The 15,995-nt window shown below is 35.0% G+C and overlaps 4 protein-coding genes across 4 annotated transcripts in view; 3 read left to right on the top strand and 1 right to left on the bottom strand.

Moving 5' to 3' along the window:
• Nucleotides 230-1,908, top strand: LOC104765724 (uracil-DNA glycosylase, mitochondrial). The gene is made up of 7 exons (XM_010489485.2): nucleotides 230-536; nucleotides 646-875; nucleotides 958-1,116; nucleotides 1,223-1,253; nucleotides 1,354-1,489; nucleotides 1,616-1,699; nucleotides 1,818-1,908. The coding sequence occupies exons 1-7, from the start codon at nucleotides 248-250 to the stop codon at nucleotides 1,882-1,884; spliced, it is 996 nt and encodes a 331-aa protein (XP_010487787.1). The 5' UTR covers nucleotides 230-247; the 3' UTR covers nucleotides 1,885-1,908.
• LOC104765721 (protein S-acyltransferase 11-like) lies at nucleotides 2,218-4,331 on the bottom strand. Its single transcript, XM_010489483.2, has 4 exons — nucleotides 4,314-4,331; nucleotides 3,647-3,869; nucleotides 3,257-3,555; nucleotides 2,218-2,979 (listed from the first exon to the last, which is right to left on the bottom strand). The coding sequence occupies exons 1-4, from the start codon at nucleotides 4,329-4,331 to the stop codon at nucleotides 2,482-2,484; spliced, it is 1,038 nt and encodes a 345-aa protein (XP_010487785.1). The 3' UTR covers nucleotides 2,218-2,481.
• Nucleotides 7,421-12,821, top strand: LOC104767614 (nucleolin 2-like). Its single transcript, XM_010491614.2, has 26 exons — nucleotides 7,421-7,564; nucleotides 7,680-7,725; nucleotides 8,107-8,264; nucleotides 8,394-8,474; nucleotides 8,599-8,718; nucleotides 8,800-8,880; nucleotides 8,973-9,065; nucleotides 9,162-9,233; nucleotides 9,315-9,401; nucleotides 9,492-9,572; nucleotides 9,665-9,757; nucleotides 9,854-9,925; nucleotides 10,007-10,093; nucleotides 10,184-10,273; nucleotides 10,362-10,451; nucleotides 10,542-10,634; nucleotides 10,799-10,831; nucleotides 10,906-10,992; nucleotides 11,135-11,197; nucleotides 11,296-11,375; nucleotides 11,453-11,570; nucleotides 11,646-11,734; nucleotides 11,832-11,913; nucleotides 12,009-12,100; nucleotides 12,181-12,470; nucleotides 12,568-12,821. Exons 1-26 carry the CDS (start codon nucleotides 7,532-7,534, stop codon nucleotides 12,597-12,599), a joined length of 2,343 nt encoding a protein of 780 aa, XP_010489916.1. The 5' UTR covers nucleotides 7,421-7,531; the 3' UTR covers nucleotides 12,600-12,821.
• Nucleotides 13,455-15,995, top strand: part of LOC104765720 (DEAD-box ATP-dependent RNA helicase 51-like) — a 5,778-nt gene continuing 3,237 nt past the window's right edge. The window contains exons 1-7 of the mRNA XM_010489482.2: nucleotides 13,455-13,590; nucleotides 13,917-14,287; nucleotides 14,386-14,571; nucleotides 14,816-15,001; nucleotides 15,303-15,386; nucleotides 15,637-15,678; nucleotides 15,762-15,830. Coding sequence (XP_010487784.1) covers nucleotides 13,943-14,287; nucleotides 14,386-14,571; nucleotides 14,816-15,001; nucleotides 15,303-15,386; nucleotides 15,637-15,678; nucleotides 15,762-15,830 — 912 coding nt within the window. The 5' untranslated portion in view covers nucleotides 13,455-13,590; nucleotides 13,917-13,942. The remainder of the gene's footprint in view (nucleotides 13,591-13,916; nucleotides 14,288-14,385; nucleotides 14,572-14,815; nucleotides 15,002-15,302; nucleotides 15,387-15,636; nucleotides 15,679-15,761; nucleotides 15,831-15,995) is intronic.

Here is a 15,995-nt window from a genome sequence, read left to right as displayed (position 1 = left end):
GGATTTGTTCTTAAATTGGATACTGTAGAAACTGGAGTACACCGAGGAGTGCAATTGGTATTTTAACCGATTCAAACCGGCCTGAAGAGTTGCCTTAACCGGCCTGTACCACCGTTTTTCCCGCCATTTAACTCTTCTCTTCTCTGTAAAATTTCTGGGAAATTGGGAATTTGGTGAGAAAATTAAAAATTGGGATCTTTTCATCTTCTCATAGACTCATAGTGACTGATACACTTCTTAATCGAAGATGGCTTCGTCCACACCTAAAACCCTAATGGATTTCTTTCAACCTGCCAACAAACGCCTCAAACCTTCCCCTTCTTCCTCCTCTTTCCCGGCCGTCGCCGTCGCCGGTGGATCCCGCGGTTTGGGTTCTGCAGCAAACTCGCCGCCTCGTTTAACCGTTACCAGTTCAGCCGCCGATGACTCATCTGGTTTAACACCTGAACAAGTCGCTCGCGCCGAGTTCAACAAGTTCGTCGCCAAATCCAAGCGTAACCTCGCCGTCTGCTCCGAGAAGGTCACAAAAGCGAAAGGTATGATTTTTTTATTATTATTTTCTATCTTCTTTTAATTTATTGAACGTTCATTACATTTCCTTTAAGGGTTACGAATCTGAATTGATTTTGGGGATGGCAATTGCAGCTGAGGGAAGATGCTATGTGCCGTTGAGTGAGCTTTTAGTGGAGGAATCATGGCTTAAAGCTCTTCCTGGTGAACTGCATAAACCTTACGCCAAAACCCTTTCTGAGTTCCTTGAAAGTGAGATTATTGCTGACGGTAAAAGCCCTTTGATATATCCACCGCAGCATTTGGTTTTCAATGCCCTTAATACAACTCCTTTTGATCGAGTCAAGGTTGTTATTATTGGACAGGTAAAGCATTTGGACTCAAAACTTTGGTTTCTTTGAGGGTTCTGTTTATGAGTTAACTAAGTTTTTGACTATGTTTGATTAGGATCCTTACCATGGACCTGGTCAAGCTATGGGTTTGTCCTTCTCTGTGCCTGAAGGAGAAAAGCTTCCTTCTAGTCTTTTGAACATATTTAAGGAGCTTCAGAAAGATGTTGGCTGTTCAATCCCACGTCATGGTAATCTACAGAAATGGGCTGTGCAGGTAAATGGAGTTTCTTTATGACCTCTCTCTACTTATTTGTGTCATCAGTTCTCAGTTTACTTGGAGAAGATCAAACAATTCACTTTTGGATTTCTTTATTTTTTAGGGTGTGTTGCTGCTGAATGCTGTTCTTACAGGTAATGTCTCCTATGGCTTGACGACCTTTTGAGTTTAAAACTGTCAAAAATACTGCAATTCTTCTCACAAGTATGTCGGTTACATTACCTTCTTCTTCAGTAAGGAGTAAACAGCCTAATTCGCATGCGAAGAAAGGATGGGAACAATTCACTGATGCTGTTATTCAAAGCATCTCACAGCAGAAGGAAGGTGTTGTTTTTCTCCTCTGGGGAAGATACGCTCAAGAGAAATCCAAGTAGGTTTCGTTTTATGAATGTGATACAGCTTATGAGAAGATTAGCTCATTTTGACTTCCAACACACTAGACTTGTAGATTTCGCAGCCTATGCATCTTCATTGTGTTTATCTTGTATGAATACAGGTTGATAGATGCGACTAAACATCATATACTCACAGCAGCTCATCCATCTGGTTTGTCGGCACATAGAGGCTTCTTCGACTGCAGGTTTGCTCAAGTCCAGTACACCTTTTTGCAAGATATGTCATGACCTGCAATTATCTGCATGTTGTACTTATGTTGTCCCAACTGCTGAATTTAACATTAATGTTCTACCTTTTGACAGACATTTCTCTCGCGCAAACCAGATATTTGAGCAAATTGGGATTCCTCCCATCGACTGGCAACTTTAACATCTTAACCTTAGGCTTCAGGCCAAGACGAAGTGTAATATTTCTCGGGAAGCCTAGCATTTTTTGCAGTCCTTTTTTTGTGAAGAAAGCTTCAAGTTCTTAACAGTTGTAATGCCTTTTTTTTTTTGTGAACTATGTTATCACCGAACCCTAGCATAAGCTGTTGAAGTAGTTGTATCTGAGTATGGCTCAGTAGTGGCACACTGTGTCTTCATTTTGTAGCTTAAAGAATGGTGTTCAACTGTGTATTATATATGTATGGAACGCAAGAAGGTGTAAGTTCTATTATTGACGACTAAAGTCATTGGCGACTGCTAAAAAGATATTTCTATGTAACCTTTTGAATTGATATTGTTATTCTTGAGTTCAAAGGCATGTCAGGGAAACAACAAATTTTACAATCTTGAAACAAAATTTACAGGAGCAACTGCTCCTACACTCTATGATCATGAATTTCACAAAAGGTACACACTCTACTAATCTGCATTACCTGTTAGCTCCAAGTATGATGAATTTTTCTGAATTGACCAAAACAAGCTCCAAACCGAAGGAGGAAACATAGAGAACATATTCAGCTAAGATTTTCTTTTGTTCTTTTCATGTCTTATGTCTCTTCCTCAATTTCCTTATGGTTGGCAATTGCCATTCAATTGAATCTGGACATCCGAAAAACAACAAAAGATTCCGGCAGCTCTTTTCACCATCTTCTTCTGTTCCTTGAGAACTTAAATGGCTTAAGTAAGTCTTGCCTTCATAAATATAGCTAAGCTGTTGCCACAACAAAACACTTAGCCCAATCGCCACAGAAACACTTGCCACAAAGAGATAGACTAGGACAAGGCCTCGAACAGAGATGAAGACAGCATTGGCTAAGTAAGCAAAAGATATATTCTTCACTGCTCTCAGAATCGATAAACTATTACCATGCGCCACATGGGCCACCTCAGATGCATAGGCAGCTCCATTTTCCAAAGGTGGCAAGATGTGAATCACAGAATACACACACATAACAGCAGCATAGATTGTGCTAATGACGGCTGAGATAAGAAATGCTATGAATTGTTTGTGATTGCCCGCACCAACACAGTTCCCAATCTGCAAATACAACACAAGGAGAGTCCTTAGCCAGTAAATAAGGAGAGTTTAAGGTATTGAAAAAAAAAAGTCTACATGACTGGGGAAAATTAGAGGGTCGTATGAAATGGAATGATAAACTTGATACAAGTCTATGTGGTTTATGTAAACGCTAAATTTGAAAAGTAATCATCCACCACACAACGTACACTCAAAAAGCCACTCTATATTCAGCCCTTTATGTGAAAATGATATATGTAATAACCAAAGAGAAACCTGAAAAAGCCATGAGACTTACAAAGGGGCAATGGTGATCCATGTCCAAGACACACATGCGACACGTGCGGCAGTGATGGGTTCTAGGTGACTTGGGTTTGGAGCAGTAGTTACAAAAGGTATAGTTGTTAAGTGCGCTGTTCCCTACTCCAGGGTGGGTTCCATAAAGAATAGTTGGTGGTATCCCGGCGCATTTAAAAGCAACAAGAATAAATGTTGAGAGCGTTGATATCGCCAGACATGCTGTTGTAACACAATGAAAAATTCCGCAAGCCAAGCTGATTGAAAACAAGACAGGATATGCAGCCCAAATCCCACCACCTGAAGTATTATTTCAAAAGAGTATTCAACAGAGAAACCGAAAAGTATAATTTCTCAACATAATGTTAATTTCTTATTTAGAGAGACTTACATATCACAAAGAGCATAAAAACTGCCAGAATAACGACAAAACACCGGTCACGGAAACGTCTCAACCCAAAGCTTTTGGTTTCAGGTCGGACTGGATTCTGATTCGTGATTGCACCACACCATCCACACTTGAAAACAGGTGCATATGATGGAAGAACAAGGTTTAGCCCACATCCCCAACAAACTGCTTCGTAATCCTCATTTATGGTTGTAACAAAACTCCCCTAGAAAAAAAAAAACAAACAGTTATACTATTTGTTACAGCCTATCACTATTTCACAGTTCTCTCTTTCAAACCTATTCTCCAAGAGAACAGTTCTACTAACACTAACACAATCCAGCTTCATGATTTCCTAGACAGTATTATGTTATCTAAACATTTCTCTATCAGATACCCGATGATTGAGAAGTTAGAACATTCCCCTTCTGTCCCAATCATTAAGCAAGTATTATGAAAAGAGAAAGGTCAAGTATAATGCCAAATTTGATAAAAAGTTTCATTCTTTGTCAATCATATAGTCTGCAAACTAGTTGACAAGACCATATATTGACATTCATAAGCTTTTCCAAAACCCACACTGTATCCATACCAGCTAAATCTCCTAATGAAATCTTTAAAGCCTCCGCAAGTGAAGATAAAGTCAAAGAGAGGAGAAGGATCCACTAACCTGAGAAGGCTCTTCCATAGGTATCCGAGATACAAGAAAATCAAGGTTTTCTTCTTAAGAAATCCCAGATGATTGATGAGAGTTCAACAATCATAAAGTCAAAGAAAACCCAAAAAGCTCTGAACGAGCAACATATCCTAAACCAATAGAAACCCAATCAGTCATCAGAGGGAGTTGAATTTATAGGCTTAATCTGATGAAGAAAACACGTCTCGCTGAAGAATCATCCGTCAGAGAATATTCGAAATCTCTAATCTTGGGGCGACGACCAGAGAACTACCAAGCTCCCTTAAAGCTACGGTCTTTTCACAAAGATCTGATTAACCTTCAATTTGCTTGACCACGACACAAGGCATCTGAAAGAATTATTGAGAAATTCACAAAGGCCTATTCCTCTATAGATCAATTCACCGTTGGTCGTCGACGGCGATTGCGACACAGTAAACACCGGGAAATTTTATGATGGGAGGTTTGAGAAGAAGAAGAGGAGAAGCATGAACGAACTCAGGCGGCGAAGAAAATGATATTAATTCTTGTTAATTTTACATATACCTCCCTCCCAGTCCCATTATTATTTTAATTCTAAGTTTTGGTCCATTCTTTATAATCTTATATAATAAAGTCAAAGTTCAAACTCATGCTCTAATTATAAGTAACTATTTTATACAGTTACCATTATATTATTATTTGTTAGGAAGTAAATAATACTATAATATAAATAAAAAATTGCACCAAAAATCAATTAATTTCATTTTAAAATGATACCAAAATATGAAAATATGAAAAAATCAATTAATTTCATTCTAAAATAATATCAAGATATAAAAAAAATATGGAAAATATAATATTTCTTTGTTGTTAAATATTTTGTAATATTTAGTTCACAATTGTATTATTTACTTCCTAAAAAATAATAATATTATGGTACTATTAGCATATTTTGTTTAAAGCTAAATCTTATTTTGGTGAAGAGGTAAAGAATACTAAATTTTGTTTAAAGCTAAATCTTATTCTAAAATGATATTTGTAGATGAAAACTATTAGCATATTTTTTTAGGAAGTAAAATAATCATACTATTTGCATATTTGATTGGTAAATAAAAACATTTAAACATCTTACATTCTACAATTCTTGTCTAAAACTTAGGTATTTAGATATATTTGTATGTAATCCCATGGGATTCTCAAATTCTCTTTTATCAAAAAGATTTTTTGGTTAACTCTTTAATGATTATAATTAAGATAAACAACTTTATTTCCCTGTTAGCTATTCAATTTCTTGAATATATCTCTAGAATTAATTTAACTTCCTTCTTTTTTTCTCTTTGTATTTTCTTCAACCAACATTATATCAATGATTTAACTATCTTTCATTCCATAGTGAACAAAACTCTAATCTTTTTCATATATAAAAATTTATTTCTCTAAAGACATACTTTCATAAATTTTTCTACAATATTAACCAAATTTTCATTAACTGCTGCAATCCTTCAAATTATTGAAAAAATTATAACGCCTAAACCATATGTTCATATCTTCATAATTTACCTAAGAATACAAAGCAAATCTTTGGTTTTATTTTCGATACATTTTTATATTTTGGTGATGCATCTACTTACTTAAATAATACATCAACATGTTCTAAGCCTCTCTAGATTTTTTATATAAATAATAAAATTGTTTGTGATATGAAAAAGAATAAAAGATATGGAAGATGTTTCAAATTCCTCTTTAATTTTGAATATACTTGTTTTAATTTAGGTACTTTTAATTTGGGTTGACATGTGTCATTTTCTTCACTGCTGATGAGTCACTCATATGGAGAGAGTTGAACAACTTTCATAATATATATTAGATTATGAGTTTGAGAAAACCCTACTTTATTATATAAAATATTATCAATTCATTTTATTTTTAAATAATTTAAAGATATAAATATGATTTTTCTTTTTTCTTTGAGAAAATATCATTTTTTTGGTATGATCAGTTTATTTATTAGATAAAGAAAAATAATTGGTTAAAGTAAACAACTTAAACACGGATTGGTTAATCATAATTGTGTATTAGTTCTATAAAATATAACTCCCGCGATATATTTTAATGTATTAATTGTCATACAATATTTATGTTTTACAATAAAGATTAAAAAACACAATCAAAACATAAATATTATTCGCTCGTTAGGATGTTTCCAATAAAAACACGTAAATTAATAAAAAACTACTTTAAAAAGGTTAAACCAATTATAAATAAGACTTCATAATATAAAGTATTAAACTAATATAAAAATTGTACAGAAACTTTAAAACATCATATATTATAAAACAAAATAACTTCTCTAAAACATCATATTCTACACCTTATATAAACTTCAAAAAAGTTAAACCAATTATAAATAAGACTTCACGTGTATAGGGAAGCTAACCGTCTTGCTGATGGATTAGCGAATTATGTGTTTTCTTTACCGCTTGGTTATTATTCTTTTTCTGTTTGTCCGGATGTTGTTCGTTCCGTGATGGTCGAAGATGTTAATGGGTCTTTGATCCCACGTCATGTTCTTTTGTAATTTTTTTATTTTTTAATAAAATATAGGAGACATTGTCTCCTATTTCACACCCAAAAAAAAAACTTTGTAATATAAAATATTAAACTAATCTTAAAATTGTATAGAAAATTGAAAATATCATGAAACAAAATAACTTCTCTAAAACTTCATATTCCCCGTATAATTTTATAAAATTTGTAATAATTTATAATAATAATTATTGAATTATTTTAAAATGACTAAATATATTATATATATATATATATTAGTTATAAAATATTATATTATTTATTGATTTTACGGTTTTACCCACGCATTTTTTCTAGTTAATGATATTTTTGACAACCTCCTCCTGCATAAATAATAATACCAAAAATTTCGACACTTGTAAAACTTGGGAGTCAAGTGTCGTAAGTCAACTCCAAATCACACAATTAATGGTAAGATTAACATCAGCTTGTGAGATGTACGGTTCAGATTTATAAAGAAAAAAAAAGGAAAGAAAAAAATAAATAAGACAAGACCGACTCTTCAATCTTCCCAAAACCAGAACCAAAAGTATCAATATAAATTACAAATCTCCTGTATAAAAAAAAAACAAAACCCTAAACCTTTTAAGAATCTCGTAAAAACCTAGCTGTAGCAGCAATCTCTCTCGTTTCTGATCGGAACCATGAGCAAGTCTAGCAAAAAATCCGACACCAAAGTAGCGATCTTTCTCCTTCTTCTTCTTCTTCTTCTTCTTCTTCTTCTTCTCACTCTGTTTTGTCTGTGAAGACAATTCTGAACTCTGTGTTTATTTTTTATCTTTGATTTTCTAGGTTGAAGCCGCACCACCTGCTTCAATCACAAAGCCACTCAAGAAAGGTACTGTTTTTTTTTTATATATATACTTAGTGTAAAAGTCTGTGGTTTCTCTTAATTGTGTCTCATTCACCAAAGCTCAAAAACTGGGAATTATTGTGTCGTGAAGCAATTCTATGATTTTGTTACATACTCTCATCACAATCTCACATGCACTTAATAGATTTGTTTGGTTAATTCATCTTCAATTTTGTTAAGAGACCCAATTTTTTCTTGGGTTCTCGACTCTGGCTCATTACTTTTCTGCTTGGACGATTTGGGGATTTGTTTGCTGATTGAATCATGGTATTATGTTGTGTTGAACGAGTGTGATTACAAATCAATTGACAAGAACTAGCTTCTCAACAATTATGTTCTATTTTTTTTCTATAATTTGTTTGTTAGGTAAGAGAGATGCGGAACAGGATTTGGACATCCAAGTTTCGAAGAAGCAGAAGAAAGACTTGATTGCTGCTGTTCAGAAGGAGAAAGCTGCGAAGAAAATACCAAAGAAGGTAGAGACTAGCAGTTCTGACTCATCTGATTCTGAGGAAGATCAGAAGGTAAAAAACTTCAATCTCGTTGTGTAATTTGTATAAAGCAATGTGACAAATTTAGTTTAAGTTGAGTTTAAACTGAGTACTATGTTTCTGTCTATACTCATCTTGTCTCTTTAATTTTCTGCTGTTCAGAAGGAGAAAGCTGCCAAAAAAATACAGAAGAAGGTAGAAACTAGCAGTTCTGACTCTTCTGATTCTGAGGAAGAGCAGAAGGTAAAAACTTCAATCTCGTTGTTTGATTTGTATAAAGCAATGTGACAAATTTAGTTAAGTTGAGTTTAAATTGAGTACTATGTTTTTGTCTATACTCATCTTGTCTCTTTAATTTGCTTTTTAGACTAAGAAGACTACTAAGAAAGTTACTGCAAAGGAACCTCCATCTAAGCTGAAGGATGACTCTTCTGAAGACGATGATGATTCTTCTTCGTCGGATGAGGATGATTCTTCTTCGGATGAGGTAGGGATTGCATTACCAAACTTCTCTCAATGCTATTGCATTGCCACTTTTTTTGTTTATAATATTGATTTATACATATAGGAACCTGCCCCTGCAAAGAAGCAACCTGAACCTCTTAAGAAAGACAAGGTAGATAGCGAGGATGATTCTTCTTCAGACGAGGTGTGTTTTGCTGCATCATTACACGTTAGCTCAATGTTAGAGGGGGATGTCATCAGCTTAGTTTGCAATTGTGTCTTTTTAAACATTGTTAGGAAACCGCCCCTGTGAAGAAGCAAACAGCAAAAGCTCTTAAGAATTCAAAGGTCGAGAGCAGCTCATCAGAGGATGATTCTTCTTCAGACGAGGTAGGAGTTGTGTTACACATGTTAGCTCATAATTACAACCTAATATCATATGCTTAGCTGAAATCCGTTTTTTTTCCTTTTATATAACTTGATTAGGAACCTGCCCCTGCAAAGAAGCAACCTGTTAAGAAAGACAGCTCATCCGAGGATGATTCTTCTTCAGATGAGGTATGAGTTGTTGCATCATTACATGTTAGATGAATTTGAAAGCTTAATTTGAAATTTGTTTGTTTAATAAAACTTTGTTAGGAAACTGCCCCTGTGAAGAAGGTAGCGTCAGTTCCTAAGAAGGCCAAGGCAGACAGCAGTTCATCTGATGATGGATCATCTGACGAGGTAAACATTGCGTTTTTACTTGTTAGCTTAATGTTACAAGAATATCATAAGCTTATTTTGATTTTTTTTTATTAAATAAATCATAATTAGGAACCTGCCCCTGCAAAGAAGCAACCTGAACCTCTTAAGAAAGACAAGGTAGATAGCGAGGATGATTCTTCTTCAGACGAGGTGTGTTTTGCTGCATCATTACACGTTAGCTCAATGTTAGAGGGGGATGTCATCAGCTTAGTTTGCAATTGTGTCGTTTTGAACATTGTTAGGAAACCGCCCCTGTGAAGAAGCAAACAGCAAAAGCTCTTAAGAATTCAAAGGTCGAGAGCAGCTCATCAGAGGATGATTCTTCTTCAGACGAGGTAGGAGTTGTGTTACACATGTTAGCTCATAATTACAACCTAATATCATATGCTTAGCTGAAATCCGTTTTTTTTCCTTTTATATAACTTGATTAGGAACCTGCCCCTGCAAAGAAGCAACCTGTTAAGAAAGACAGCTCATCCGAGGATGATTCTTCTTCAGATGAGGTATGAGTTGTTGCATCATTACATGTTAGATGAATTTGAAAGCTTAATTTGAAATTTGTTTGTTTAATAAAACTTTGTTAGGAAACTGCCCCTGTGAAGAAGGTAGCGTCAGTTCCTAAGAAGGCCAAGGCAGACAGCAGTTCATCTGATGATGGATCATCTGACGAGGTAAACATTGCGTTTTTACTTGTTAGCTTAATGTTACAAGAATATCATAAGCTTATTTTGATTTTTTTTTATTAAATAAATCATAATTAGGAACCTGCCCCTGCAAAGAAGCAACCAGCAGGTGTTGAAAAACCCAAGGCAGAAAGCGAATCATCTGAGGACGAAACATCTTCAGACGAGGTAGAAATCACATCATTACACATTATCTCAATGTTGGGCGAATGTCATATGTTTGATTTTTCAAACTCTTTTGATAAAATCATTATAGGAATCTGCCCCTGTGAAGAAGCAACCTGCAGCCTCTAAGAATGCCAAAGCAGCGAGCAGTTCATCAGAAGGAGAATCTTCTTCCGACGAGGTAAGAATTGTGTTATACATGGTTAGCTCAATGGTAAAGTAATATCATATACTTACTTGGAGATTCGATTTTTATATAAAACATAATTAGGAACTCACACCTGCCAAGAAGAAGCCAACAATTGGTAAGAAAGCCAAAGCAGCTGCAAAAGATTCATCATCCTCGGAGGACGATTCTGATGAGGTTTGTTTTGATACAGTTTCTATGTCTTCATACACATACTAATTAAAACATGATAATGACCGTGTCTATATATTTGTTATTTCTTAAGATTGGATCATTTAAATGATTTGTGATAGTTTTATATTCTATACACTTAACATTCCATACTATTTTGCCACTTGCAGGAAAGTGATGATGAAAAACCTCCTACAAAGAAGGTAGTTACATTCTTCCACAAGGTTGTTCTCATTAGTTTTATGCTGTGGAAATGACAACAAAACTTTTTTTGCAGCCTAAAGTTTCATCAACAAAAACTTCCAAACAAGAAACCTCTAGTGATGAATCTAGTGAGGAGTCTGATGAGGAGGAGAGNTTGAAAGCTTAATTTGAAATTTGTTTGTTTAATAAAACTTTGTTAGGAAACTGCCCCTGTGAAGAAGGTAGCGNATGTTGTCTTCAAATCCTTTTCTATAGAATATACTTGCTAATGTTTTGATAATAATTTTTAAACTATCTTTTGATCAAAAATCCAGGATTCTGATATTGAAATGGTGGATGCAGAGCAGAAATCAAATGCAAAACAGGTAAAAACTCTTGTAAATGTTTTTTATAATTTTATTCCTTTAGTTATGATCATTTGAACGTTTTGTGTAATGTGTAATGTGTTTTTTTTATACTACAGCCCAAAACACCAACAATTCAGGGAGGATCAAAGACATTATTTGCCGGAAATCTTTCCTATGCAGTTCAGAGATCTGACATGTAAGTATATAGCATTTTTTTTTCTGGTTCTTCCAATTTCAGTGTTAGTTGTATGATATTTATAACCCAATATACAGAGAGGATTTCTTCAAAGAAGCTGGTGAAGTTGTCGATGTTAGAATTGCTTCACATGAAGATGGGAGTGCTAAGGGATATGGGCATGTTGAATTCGTTTCTGCAGAAGCAGCTCAGAAGGTTAGTTCATATTTGGTTATTTTGGAAAGTGGTTTTTGGAAATTTCGATGATGATTGGATCTGTTTTGATTGTAGGCAATGGAACTGAATGGTAACCCCTTACTAGGCCGCGATGTTCGTCTTGATCTTGCTAACGAGATGGGACACAGAACTCCACGAAGCAGGTAGGTTTCTTATCTGCCATCTATGAGCATGTTGTGATAGTTGATTAGGCATGTTTGTTTCCAGGCTGATATCGTTTTTTCTCTTGAATATATGCAGCAATCCTGTTTCCTATGGAGTAGGAAGCCAATTTCGAAAGCTTTATGTTAGAGGATTTGATACTTCTCTTGGAGAAGATGAAGTAAAACTCTTGTCCTCATTTTTTATTTAAACCAATATGACATGTTACAATAGCTCTGATGCAAACCGCTAAAAATCTGTTTTGAACATGATCAGCTCAAGGATGCCTTTAGAAATCACTTTAGTACTTGTGGAGAAGTGGGAAGGATTTCTCTTCCAACTGATCGTGAGAGTGGTGTCATGAGGGGGTTTGTAACTCTTCTCTCCTGCATCGGCGAATGATGGTAATGACTACGACGCTTACGGAAGTTTTTTCTTATTCTTTCAGGATGGCTTACATAGATATGAAGAGTGGATTCGATGAGGCGTTGCAACTGAGCGGAAGTGAAATGGGAGGAGGATTTTTAACGGTGGAAGAGGCTAGACCAAGAGATAGTGATGGCAGTGGTTCAAATGACAGACCTCCAAGGGACAATGGTGGCCGTTTCTCGAATAGAAGAGGTAGAGGGGCACCTGGTAGAGGACCACCTGGTAGAGGGCCACCTGGTAGAGGACGTGGCCGTTTCAGTAACGCTGGAAGAGGACCCAGCAAACCAAGTCTAATTGCATCTGCGCAAGGTTTGTTTCTTCTTCATTTATCTTCCCCTTTTTTTGTTGATGTACATCGTAGATATTAGTGTTCTTATAAATTTGTGTTTTTGTATTGGTCTTGCAGGGAAGAAGACCGTCTTTAATGATGAAGAGTAGAAAGCTTTTTTTGTGGTTGGAGATGGCTCTTGTTTTTGTTCTATCTTTTATTTAGCTCTTTTTTTTGGCCGTTTCCTATTGAGAAAAGCATGAAACTTTTATTATGTGATGAGTTACTACTCTTCTTAAGATATTTGTGTTGGCTTTGCTTAAACTAAGAGCACTTTGCTGCTTAAAATTTTGAACTAAACCTTTACCTTTATTGATGGTTGCATTACTACCTTTGCTGCTTGCAGTTTCTCTTCAATTAGTGAAAGGAGTTAACAAGCTGTAAAATCTCTTGTTATCATCTTTGCTCATACCAAACGGTGCAATCTCTTTTCTATTCAAGACACGATTGTGAACTATTTTTTTGCTTTTGAATTTTGAGTCTAGTTCTAGAGCGTATACTGTAAACAATCAAATTAATAAACCCACTATAAAAAAAATTAACAATCAAAATATTCAAACAATTAAAAAAGAGTTTTTTTTTAATTGAACAAAAGTGAAAAACACATCATAAATAAATAAAGATAGATCAAAAAATTCCTCATGGTACATAAAATTAACATATTTTGCAAACAAAAAAAAACAATCAAAATATTTCAACCTTGTAATTAAAAAACAAAAGTTGCTCTATTGATTGAAAAAAAAAATGAAAAACACATCATAAAAAAATAAAAATATATCATATTTTTGCTCATGTTACATAAAAATAACACAATTACACCAAAAAAAAAACATTTTTACAAATTTTGGTGTTCAAAAAAAAAACACATTTTATAAGATTTGTTTGCCTGATATATTTTATAGATTAGGTTATATGGAATAAATAAATAAATAAATTGGCTACGAATATATACGAGTTACAAAAAACACTCGTTAAACCCTAAAGAACTTAAACCTTGTGTCCGCGCCGCGTTATTACTCTGACCTCTCTCTCTCTCTCTCTCTCAAGTTCTTCAATTCTCTGCTCTCTAGCATCATCCTTCGAGTGGTTTCGTTTCTCAAAGTAAGTTTTTTTCTTTCTCCTTTACCCTTTCTCTTCTTGTGTTTGTTCTTCGTAAAGGTCTGTATCCAAAATGGAATTGCGTACAGCGATTGATAAGTCTCCTAGAAACTTCAACTAGATCAATTCGTATATATTCGTTAAGTTTTGGATTGAAAGTCGAAATTTTTACGGTTTTAGTGATTGATGTTTGGGTATAGACTCGTTTGATGTAGAAACCCTAATTTCGTAGTGATTGCTCTGTTTCCTACTTTCTCAGAGGTTTTAAATTACTCTCATGTTTCTTTTTTTTTTTTCATTAACTCATAGATTCTGTAATTTTGATGCAGGATTGATTAGTTGAGAAAGCATAAACATGGTTGAATCCGAGAAGACGTCCGTTGATGAGCTGAAGAAGAGGATAAGGAAGAGGAATCGTGGGAAGAAGAATGAGCAGCAAAAACCGGAAGAAGAAGAAATCCACAATGTAGAAGAGGAAGATAAAATGCAGAAGAAGAGTGAAAAGAAGGTTAAGAAAGTGAAGTTGCAAGGGAGAGGCAAAGTCGAGGAAGAGGTAGAAGCAAAGGAGGAAGGCGAAGAAGAGAAGAATATCTTGATTGTTGGGAAAGGGATTATGACTAATGAGACTTTTGAATCCCTGAACCTAACTGAGCAAACTTCCCAAGCTATTAAGGAGATGGGATTTTCATACATGACTCAAGTACGTATATCTGAACCTTCTTCTCATTTTTGTAATTGAAAAGATGGTGTTGTGGCAGAATAATTTTCTAAATCTCGTAACTGTTTGTTATCATTCAGATTCAAGCCGGATCAATAAAGCCTCTTTTGGAGGGAAAAGATGTTCTTGGTGCTGCCAGGACTGGTTCTGGTAAAACCCTTGCTTTTCTCATACCGGCTGTAGAGTTGCTGTATAAAGAGAATTTCTCCCCTCGCAATGGGACTGGTGTGATTGTTATTTGCCCTACAAGAGAACTTGCTATTCAGGTAAATTCTCTTTTTTTTTATCTACCTATGGCGACATTTCAACTTAGCAGCTATCATACTGTCGTTGCGAGTAGATGAGTCATGTAGTTCTTGCAATGCATTAGGTAGAACAAAATCTCTGAGGTTATCATCTCTCATGTAGATGATTCGTTGCAATTGCGTTGGATATGTTTTGTATGAACATTGTTGTATATTGCTGCGGCCTCCCGTTCCTATTTTTAATGGTACTATTTTGATATTTCAGACCAAAAATGTGGCGGAGGAGCTACTTAAGCATCATTCACAGACAGTTGGCATGGTTATTGGTGGCAATAACAGAAGGTCAGAAGCACAACGCCTTGCAAATGGTGCAAACTTGTTGATAGCAACTCCTGGACGTCTTCTTGACCACCTTCACAATACAAAGGGTTTCATTTATAAACACCTGAAGGTACTGTCCTTTCCATTCTTCCATCTGTCTTCTTTTTGTAAAGCAGATACTAAAAGCTCTGTGTTGAGCTACATGGGTACCATTTTCAATAAACAAACAATATTATGTAAAAGAGGCCATCGATGAATATCTGAATTGTAGACAGCAGCTTATGCATTATTCGTTTTTGTTGCATGAATGGCAGAATCACAAAAGTAATACTATGGATGTGATCCACACATCTTCCATGGTATATTTAGATTTATGCTATAGATGATCCTAATGAATGTTAATTGCTCTATATATTCCCTAAAAATTGCAGTGCCTTGTGATCGATGAAGCTGATAGAATACTGGAAGAGAATTTCGAGGAAGACATGAATAAGATTCTAAAGATTTTACCAAAGGTACATCATCTTTGGGGTCCTAATTAATTTCTATTCAAACCATGTATTGGATCAGTATCATAGACTTCTTATTTTCCCTTTAAGTTTCCTTAATAGAAACATGCCATTATCATGTGAATTTGATTTAGGTACTGTTATTATCCTCCTCGAAAAACCACTACCGAAGTAGTATTATTGGAATTTGTATATACAAATGCTTACGGTGGTTTTGTCTTATGCACTGATTAAAGTTATTACCATGTTTCTGCAGACTAGGCAAACTGCGTTATTCTCTGCCACCCAGACTTCTAAGGTAAATTTCTGTTGGCTATGGTCTTGTCATTATTAGCATTGCATGTTTCTTAATGAAGCATTTTTATGGTGAATCTCTTTCAGGTCAAAGATCTTGCTCGGGTGTCATTGACATCTCCTGTTCCTGTTGATGTCGATGATGGTAGACGCAAGGTATGAATAAAATAAAATACTCTGGAATGATTATTTAAGGAGCATGGAGATTTTTCTTATAAAGTTTCTAAAACTGTTAGGTGACGAATGAAGGATTGGAGCAAGGCTATTGTGTTATTCCGAGCGAAAAAAGACTTCTCCTTCTAATTACCTTTTTGAAAAAGA

This window comes from Camelina sativa, chromosome 19, assembly GCF_000633955.1.
Source record: "Camelina sativa cultivar DH55 chromosome 19, Cs, whole genome shotgun sequence".
In the NCBI taxonomy this organism is placed as follows: Eukaryota; Viridiplantae; Streptophyta; class Magnoliopsida; order Brassicales; family Brassicaceae; genus Camelina; species Camelina sativa.
Note: the sequence above shows the minus strand (reverse complement) of the source record. Positions and strands in the feature narration are given on the sequence as shown.